The sequence below is a fragment of the Halictus rubicundus genome, chromosome 2, assembly GCF_050948215.1.
Source record: "Halictus rubicundus isolate RS-2024b chromosome 2, iyHalRubi1_principal, whole genome shotgun sequence".
Classification (NCBI taxonomy): Eukaryota; Metazoa; Arthropoda; class Insecta; order Hymenoptera; family Halictidae; genus Halictus; species Halictus rubicundus.
This window is the reverse complement of record NC_135150.1, coordinates 6,882,928-6,892,853: the sequence shown is the minus strand read 5'-3', so window position 1 is coordinate 6,892,853 and position 9,926 is coordinate 6,882,928. Positions and strand designations below refer to the sequence as shown.

The 9,926-nt window shown below is 37.6% G+C and overlaps 1 protein-coding gene and 1 pseudogene across 1 annotated transcript; both read right to left on the bottom strand.

The window, feature by feature from the left end:
• Nucleotides 1-6,415: 6,415 nt before the first annotated feature.
• Nucleotides 6,416-7,420, bottom strand: LOC143361962 (uncharacterized). Its single transcript, XM_076801711.1, has 2 exons — nucleotides 6,925-7,420; nucleotides 6,416-6,789 (listed from the first exon to the last, which is right to left on the bottom strand). Exons 1-2 carry the CDS (start codon nucleotides 7,418-7,420, stop codon nucleotides 6,416-6,418), a joined length of 870 nt encoding a protein of 289 aa, XP_076657826.1.
• Nucleotides 7,421-8,466: 1,046 nt separating this feature from the next.
• LOC143362479 (histone-lysine N-methyltransferase SETMAR pseudogene) lies at nucleotides 8,467-9,581 on the bottom strand (annotated as a pseudogene).
• Between the last annotated feature and the right edge of the window lie 345 nt (nucleotides 9,582-9,926).

Genomic DNA, 9,926 nt, shown 5'->3' with positions numbered 1-9,926 from the left:
CAATTAGAGTGCCCCTCACGCTTTACACCGATACACGTATTGCACATTCATATCTTTGGCATTCTTATTTACGCTATAACTATTGTCTTAAACCCATTAAATCAATACATTCATACAACTGGCAATGATTTCGTCAAAATATTATAAACCCTACATTAATTTCGTCATTCTCTTGTAATTCTCTTGTGTAGTGAAAACGGATATCTATGTGTTTACTTCTGCGATGAAATACATTATTCTTTGACCATTGTACTGCACTTTGGTTGTCGCAATATATATTAATTTTATCGCTCGCTAATTCACGCAAGTTCATGTGTAACAATAGTCTTTTTAAATACACGACTTCCTTTGCTGCCTCTGCTTCCATGGTGGATACAGCCACGGACATCTGCTTCTTGGACTCCCAGCTTATAGGGCCATTCGCTAACATCGCCACGTATCCATAGCGTGATCTCCTGTCGGACTCATCTCCTGCCCAATTAGAGTCGACATACATCTCCAGTTCCTTGTCGTTCCTTGAATATGTTATGCCAAAGTCTATCGTACTTTTTAAATATCTTAAAACTTGTTTTGCTGCCTTCCAATGGTACGTTGTCGGACTCGCATTGAATTGGTTGAGGGTGCTGGCCGCATACGCTATATCAGGTCGAGTTGCATTAGATAAATATGTAAGTGTACCTGTTAACTCGCGGTATGGAACGTTTTCCATCTCCTGGCTCCCCGTGGTGACTTGGTTGAACACTTCCTTTGGTACTAAGGGCGTAAGTGCCGATTTGCAATTGTCCATACGAAATTTTGTAAGAGCTTCCTCGATATATCTTCTTTGGCTTATTTTTATGTTTCCTGTATCCCCTTCTCTGTTTACTTGGATTCCTAATATATTTGTGACTTTACATTTGTGTCATTCTGTTGAATGTTGGATCTTATTGGATGATTAGGTGGTGTGCAGGAAGAGATCTAACACTGTATTTAAATGTTGTAATGTGGAGTATAATAATGAATAATGTAGTGAATATATAAAGGTTACATTTGTCGAACACCTCGTGTTTACTTGAGAGAGCGCCGAAATCCAACTAACACGCATCTACGTATCGCACGCCGCGCAGGCACCGTTCAGTGGCGCTCAACTCGTACAGTGGTTCTCACACCGCTCATTGGAACTAAATTTACTCGCTTCCCAACACGCCTCCTTAAATTTAGTTTTTTTATTTAACAAATCTTTAATTCTTCTCTGAACTTTTCAAACTTAGTACGTCCTAATGACTTAGTAAAGATATCTGCAGGATTTTCCTCTGAATCTATTTTTATTACATTAATCTCTCTATTTAAATAATTTTCATTTACAAAATGATAGTGCGTTTCTATGTACTTAGATTTCTTTGTTAAATTTCCAAATTTACTTATACTGATTGCACCTGCGTTATCCTCATAAATTTGTATCGGCTCATTAATCTTTATTTCAAAATCCTTTAATAATTCTTTAATTAATTTAACCTCACTCACGCATACAGACAACGCAACATACTCTGCTTCTGTGGATGATTTTGTTACAACATCTTGTTTCTTTGATTTCCAGAAAATACTATTACCATACATTCTTATTACATATCCAGTCGTGGATTTTCTATCAACTATATCTCCCGCCCAATCAGCATCTACACAACAATCTAATATATCTGCGTTCAGATTTTTCTCAAATTTTAACTTTAATTCTTTGGTGTAATATAAATATTTTAATATTCTTAAAGCGTATTTATAATGACTTTGGTCATGGCAATTTTGGAATCTGCTTAGATAGTTAACACAATAACAAATATCCGGTCTAGTACTCGAACTTATATATAAAAGTGCACCGATTAAATTTCTATACTTTAAGTCACTTGATGCTGATAGTGCGGGTTCACATTTTAAATTTTGCTCCATCGGCGTCGCATATAATTTTGCATCTTTGATTTCATATTTTGTTGCCAATGATTTAATATAACTTTCCTGATCTAGCGTCATACTTTTATTTTTATACTCATAGTTAATATTTATGCCTAGATACGTTCTTATTTGGCCCATGTCTTTCATTCGAAATTTTACTGCTAATTTCCTTTTAATATATTCCATTAATTTTCTACTTTGACCACAAATTAGTAAATCATCAACAAAAATAATTAAGTAAACTTTTTTATCATTAATTTTTATAATGTATAAACAATAATCAATCTTACTCTTCTCAAATCCTAAATCTAACAAAAATTTATCCAAGCACTCATACCATGCGCGTGGACTTTCGCGTAGTCCGTACAATGATTTTTCGAGCTTACACACTCTCCCTGTGTTATCGTCATAACCTTGAGGTTGTTTCACATACACTTCCGACTTTATTTTCCCGTTAAGGAATGCGGCTTCTACATCCATTTGGTCTATTTCTAAATCGTTTTGCACACAGTAATTTAACAGAATTTTTAATGTTTGTGTCCTTGCTACTGGCGAATAAATGTCTTCAAGTATTTCTCTTTGTTGAAACCCTCTTACTACAATTCTAGCCTTAAACTGATTCTCAGCCTTTTTTGTATACACCCATTTTAAATCTAATATTTTTTTATCTTTTGGTTTCTCAACTAATTTCCACGTATCATTTCTTTTTAAACATTCAATCTCTTTGTTCATCGCATCTCGCCAATTTTCACTATCATTACTGTTTATAGCCTCGTTGTAATTTTCCGGACTATCTACGCTTACATAATTTACGTAAATACAATTTGTTACTGGATCTCCATATCGCTTTACAGGATTTTTCTTTCTTTCTGACCTTCTTACTGGTTCTAACTTTTGAATACTTGTATTGGGTTGAATATTTACATTGTTTCCATTATTTTCCCTACCATCATTTTCAATACTATCATTTTCATCAATTATGCTTTGTTGATCTATCTCACTTCCATTTAAACTATTATCAGTAATTTCATCGTTACCTTTGAACCCAACTAACTTTACGTTTTCATCGATAATATCTACATGTTTGGCTACAACAATTTTATTATTTATGAGAATCCTATAGCCTACATCTTCATAACCGACTAAAATTCCTAAATCGGCTTTTCTATCCCATTTGTTTTTTCTTTTTATCTCCGGAACTTTAACAAAAACTCTACTCCCGTACAGTTTCAAATTTTTAATATCGGGCTTCCTTCCCATCATAATTTCATATGGAGTCTTTTTTTCCAAGGTATTTGCTAACGTTCTGTTTTTTAAGTATGCTGCTGTTTTAACTACTTCTGGCCAAAATCTATTGTGTATTCTCGCGTCTGCTAGTAAACATCTTGCTGTTTCCATTATTGACCTATTATATCGTTCAGCAGTTCCGTTCAATTCGTGAACATACGGAGGACATGGTTCAATGAAAATTCCTTTTCCCTTCGCAAATTCGTAAATGTCTTTATTCAAAAATTCTTTACCGTTATCGCATCTAAACCGTTTAATTTTTTTCTCTGTTAAATTTTCTATTAAGTTAACATAAGTTATAATCCAATGGCATACTTCATTTTTATTTTTCATTGTGTAAACTTTTCCAGCTTTACTAAAATCATCAATCAAGACTAAAAAGTATCTTTCTCCCATACACCCTACTGTGCTATGCGGTCCGTTTACATCTGCATGTATAATTTCTCCTATCTCCTTCGCTCTATATCTATTATTTTCGAAAGAAGTGTTAGTCATTTTATTTTGTATACATGTACCGCATCTCAGATATTCATTCTCTAAATTACTCGGTAAGCCTTCGACTAAATTATTTTTACTCAGAATATTCAAATACCCAAAGTTTACATGTCCAAGAATCCTATGGAATTTCTCTTTCAAAGTCATGCCGTTATTTATATCTTCAGCGATATAACTCTGTTTACTCTCGACTACTGTGTTTATCTTGTACACATTATTTGCTTTGTTCGCGACTCCTATCAATTTATTTCCCGCGTAAATCTTTGAATTATTTCCAACTGAAACTATTTTCGCTTTCTCTGCTATTTTACCAAAACTCATTAGATTTCTATCCATCTCTTTAACGAAGAATACATCTTTTAATATTATTTCCTTTTCGTTAAAATTCGTTATAAATTTTGTTTTAACGTCTCCTACTTTAGTCGCTTTTAATGTTCGGCCATCTCCCACTTTAACATTTATCGGATTGTCTAAATTGCTTAATTTTACAAAATATTTATCGTTGTTTATAATGTGGTCCGAACATCCGCTATCTAATACCCATTCTAATTTATTTTCGCAATTATTTACCTCGCTACTGTAGCTTACTCTACCCTCTGTCTCGGTCAAGAATGTCATCGTGTCTTGATCTGCGATCTGACGGTCTCGCCGTTGTTGACAGCCTCGTCCTCGATGACCTGTACCTTGGTACGCGCTGCTGCCTCTGCTATAGCTGACTCTTCCCCGCTGTTGGTGCTGGTATCTCGCGCCTCCTGGCGCTTGCTGCTGTCTTCCTCCTCTCGAACCTCTCCAGAAGTTTCCACCGTTGTTCTGGCTCGTACACTCATATTGATAATGTCCTGGCTTACCGCATTTGTAACACGTTCTGTCCTTTTTTACTTCACTTCGAAATACATTTGAGTTGCCACTTTTAATTTTTGAACTTTGATTTTCATCCCTTTCACGTTCTTCGTATAACTTTATTTTATTTATAACATAGTCAACAGTTCTTTCTTGCTCGGGCAACACATCAACTAAATCACCAATATGGCTTAAGGAACTTGGTAGCGTTCTCAGAAGATAATTTAACTTTTCTGGTTCATTTACCGTAGCACCGGCATTTTTCAGCTCAATTGTCAATTTTTCAAATTCACTGTAGAATTCACTTGTTTCAGTAAAGTCTTTTAATTTTAACCGTTCCAGTTTATTTCTTACACAGATTTGTAATGCGGTTGACTCACGTAGGTACAGCTTGTCTAATTTCTTGATTATTTCACAGCTGGTATTTTCGTCATTGACTAATTCCATTTGTCTGTTTGACAAGGCACTATAAATGTAATTCATTGCCTTTAGATCTTTCTCGTTCCACGTGGCTTCATTCTCCGTTGCAGCTCTCTCGCGTTGTATCACTGTTTCACATTTTTTCATTCTTAGAAAAATCACAATTCTCTTCTTCCACGTGCTGTAATCTTTTCCATCGAAAATAGGTAGCGTCATCTTGAATTCATCCGCCATGTTGACTTGTCTATTTTCCCATTTACTTTCTTCCAAAACTTTTATGTTTTCCTGTTCAATTTCTTTGAGCACTTTTACCACTTTATTTAACTTTATAACCTTTTGTACACACTTTACAAACCGTTTTCTTACTTCGTCTTTAGTTTTAGATTCGTCTACTATTCCAGCTCCACGTGTTCCCATAACCTTCTAGAACTCTTCCGAATTTGTTGCAATCACCAGTATAATCAGCCAACCACGGACCTCTGCTACCATGTTGAATGTTGGATCTTATTGGATGATTAGGTGGTGTGCAGGAAGAGATCTAACACTGTATTTAAATGTTGTAATGTGGAGTATAATAATGAATAATGTAGTGAATATATAAAGGTTACATTTGTCGAACACCTCGTGTTTACTTGAGAGAGCGCCGAAATCCAACTAACACGCATCTACGTATCGCACGCCGCGCAGGCACCGTTCAGTGGCGCTCAACTCGTACAGTGGTTCTCACACCGCTCATTGGAACTAAATTTACTCGCTTCCCAACACATTCATTTTGAATTTACTTTTTAGTACCTTCTTCATCTTAATTAATTCTTCCAAGTCTTTAGCAGCTACTAATATATCATCTACATATACTATTAATATTACATTTGCCGAATTATCTTGACTTATATATATACACGGGTTCAATGGTGATTTTCGTAGGTTTATACTGAGTAAATATTCGTTTAATGTCTGTTTGCGCGTGGCGAAGATGCGTGGATAACTGGAGCTATCCTGACGAGGATATTCAGTGGGAGTGTTAGAAGGAAAGCAGGATCACTGATCACGTTTAAAAATTGTCTTTATTGCGAAAAGAAAGGATCGTGATGCTCACGGTTGTCAAGAGCTCCGCGATAAGCACGAGAACACTAATTGCCGCAATTTTATTGAGAGCGATTTACAGAACGCGATAGGCGCGGTTACACACTGTCGTTCGCTATAATAATCGAGCAAAAAAGAGAAGAAGCCGCTTGTCACCGTTGCGTGTATACTCTGCGAGGTGTCGATCGAGGAATGCCCCGTTACGGTCGACTCGATTCGTAATTGTAACGGTTAGACGTGGCGCTGTTGATCGATACGCATGATCGATGCGTGGATCGAGCCGTGTTTGTATGGTGCGCGAGCTGCCGAAATTTTAACGGCTGATTCCTGAACAATGTCTGATACCATTCACGTCCCGCTTGTTTCAAGCCGTAAAGAGGTCTATTGAGTTTGCACACTTTCTCCTCCTTTCCAGGTTCCTCAAATAATTCTGGCTGATACATGTAAACAGTGTCCGATAGTTTTCCTTGAAGTAGGCTGTAACTACATCCATGTGGTGTATGTGCATTTTACATTGCACAGCACTGGCCAAGAGCGTTCTTATTGAGTCGTGCCTTGCAACCGGGGCAAACACTTCGTCGTAATCCATGCCCTTTTTCTGTTCGTTTCCTCTGGCTACTAACCTTGCCTTGAATTTGTCCACAGTGCCGTCCTGATTATATTTTATTTTGTACACCCACCTACTTGTTAATATCTTCGCACCCTTCGGTCTGTCAATTAATTCCCACGTTTGATTTTCTAAAAGTGAATTGTACTCCTTTTCCATTGCTGCTAGTCATAAGAGTCTATCATTTCCATTCATCACTTCCGTTAGGGTGCTGGGTTCTGTAAGTTGAGAATCTGTCGAATAATTATATATTTTTCTAGGTCTACCTGGTGTGCCGGTACGTTGTATCCTCGGCATTCCTCTTGTTCTTTTATAATTTGACGATTCTCTGACTGCCTCAGTACTTTCATTCTCGGGTATAGATTCCTCTTCATCTCCTTCTTCGTCATCTTCGGTTACCTTTTCGTCTTCTTCTTCCGTAGGATGCTGAATCACCTTTGTTTTATTGGATTCATCGTTTGATCCGTTTTGCTCTAATGTAAATACATCACTGCCTGTATCTACATTAATTTCCTCGTGAAATCGAACATCTCTGTATTGTGTTTGACTGTATTGTGTTTTATTCATGCTTAATATAATTGTATCCAACGCTTTCTCATCTTTCTGTGTCCACGCCACCTCGTTTTGTTCATTTTTCACTATACTTCCATTTACGTAGCCCCATAATTCATTATACCTTAGAATACTTTTTATTTGAACTTTCCAGGACTCATAGTTGTTGCTATCTAATTTTTCAGTTTGGTGGATGCTTGTCGGAATCATTTTACACGTGTAGTACGCGCCACGTGGTAAAGCTAACCTAACTTTGTTCAACGCTTATTAATTTTAATTTATAGGTAATCTGGGTAACCTGGGTAACCTGGGCCCATAACCTGTTTCACGTTAGCAGAGCGCGACTGTTCTTATGGTTATATGATAATGGTTTATTGATAAGCAATATAAATTATACATATCTCGCACGTTGCCGGTTAGCGAACTCGACTCGAACGTGCCGCACACTCAACTCAACTCGGTGTCGCTCAAACGCATGCGCACATTCATCCTCTCCCGCATCGCACACTGCGCAACCGCGCGGGCACCTCGAACACCATTTCTAACAGTTTCTTTACCAGAAATGTCTGCAGAATGCATTCCTGTATAGTAAATTCCTGCTAGATAAAGGATTTTTCACATAAATACAAAATTAGAGCGTACAAAGTACCCGCGTCGGCACATTTTCAAACTTTAACAACCATTTACAACTATTAGGAAGTGCATAAAAATATAATTGACTATATGAATATGTAGAGGAGAGTCCCCTCTATCTCTTGACTCAAATTTGAACTTTCTCGTGTGTTTAGTTTTTGCGTAACACGTCATTTTGTATCAATATCGGGCATTTTTACAAAAACCAAAATTTTTCGAAAACGTTGCATGATGGAGCAATTCTGCTTTCAGATTTGGTTTTAGGATGACAAAGTGTATAAGAATCACCCAACAGGTATTGCAAAACGATTTTGGTGTTGGACAGTGTAATCTGCTGGATTATCCAGCGTCGCACAGTGGTCCCAATCGACGAATTAGGAGGAAAAATACTAAAATCGTTTTTTCTATTGAGCACAATACCGTTATTTATAAATTTTTTCATTCTACATTGAATGAGACCATAATGAAGTCGATGCGATTAATAGTTTTCAAGATATGACGATGGAATTTATGATTAAAAAAATCGTGACTTACTGGGACAGATGATTATATTAGGTGAAGTAAAAAGTTCTGAGCGCTTTTTCGCTTTATTTCGACGATGAAATTAACATAGTTAGGATTATTCGATTTAGATCAAATATGCGCCGTTTTGTTCGATAACTTTTGTCCATTTTGAAGGCAATTTCATAATTCCGCGGTTGAAGAAGTCCTCGTCCCTATTGGTAAAAAACTTGACCAGCTCATTTTCACAAGCCTCTCTTGAGGCCAGTTTTGTACCATCAAGAAAATTTTGCAAATTCTTGAAGAGGTGATAATCGCTTGGTGCCAGGTCTGGACTATACGGCGGATGCGATAGAACGTCCCAGCCAAGCTCTCGGAGCTTCTGACGCGTCGTTAAAGATGTGTGCGGCCTGGCGTTGTCTTGATGAAAAACTACACCCTTCCTATTGGCCAATTCTGGCCGCTTCTGGTCGATGGCCTGCTTCAGTCTGGTCAGTTGTTGACAATAGAGGTCCGAATTGAGTGTTTGGCCCGATGGGAGCAGCTCGTAGTGGATGATTCCCTTCCAATCCCACCAAACACACAATAAAACTTTCTTGGCCGTTAATCCAGGCTTGGCGATCGTTTGGGCCGGCACACCGCGATTGGACCACGATCTTTTTCGGCTGTTATTCTCGTATGTGACCCATTTTTCATCGCCAGTCACCATCCGCTTCAAAAATGGGTCGATTTCGTTACGTTTCAACAAAGAATCGCAGGCATCAATTCGGTCCAAAAGGTTCTTTTGCGTCAATTCATGTGGCACCCATACATCGAGCTTCTTCTTGAGGCCTGCCTTATGCAAATGATTCCAAACGGTTTTCTGGCTAATCTTCAGTTCCTGGGCAATGGAATAAGTGCTTACATGCCGGTCCGACTCGACGATTTCCATGATTTTGTCCACATTTTCGACGATTGGCCTACCAGAGCGTGCCTCATCTTCGACGTCCATATTACCAGAACGGAATCGTTGGAACCACCGCTTTGCTGTTGCATTCGATACTGTATTGGGTCCATAAACAGCACAAATTTTTTTGCCTGCCTGCTCCGCCTTTTCACCTTGGTCGTAGTGGTACTGAAGAATGTATCGAATTTTCTCTTTTTTTACCTCCATTTTCGAACGCTGTAACACACAACTGGCTTCACCAAAACAAAAAACTAACAAAGACCTTTATTCATGCGTAATATCACCTTGAAATTGCCGTAACTCGATGACTCGATACGATGTGAACATCGTGAGATATGGCTCGCTGAAGACATCTAGCGAAAAACGCTCAGAACTTTTTACTTAACCTAATATTTCAATTTAGCATTCCTCTGATGATAATTCAGTATTCTCTAAGGGACACCATGGCGAATCAATAGATCTGCATCAAAGTACTGTAATTTGGACACTACAAGTGTGGTAAAAGAATGGGAGATAACCTCGATTTATAATGTAGTATGTATTTAATAACATACAGTCCGCGACACTTGATTAAACGCAGTGGTATTTTTGCTGTATTTTAACTAAATGAAATTTAAATTATCATTTTTGTGTTTT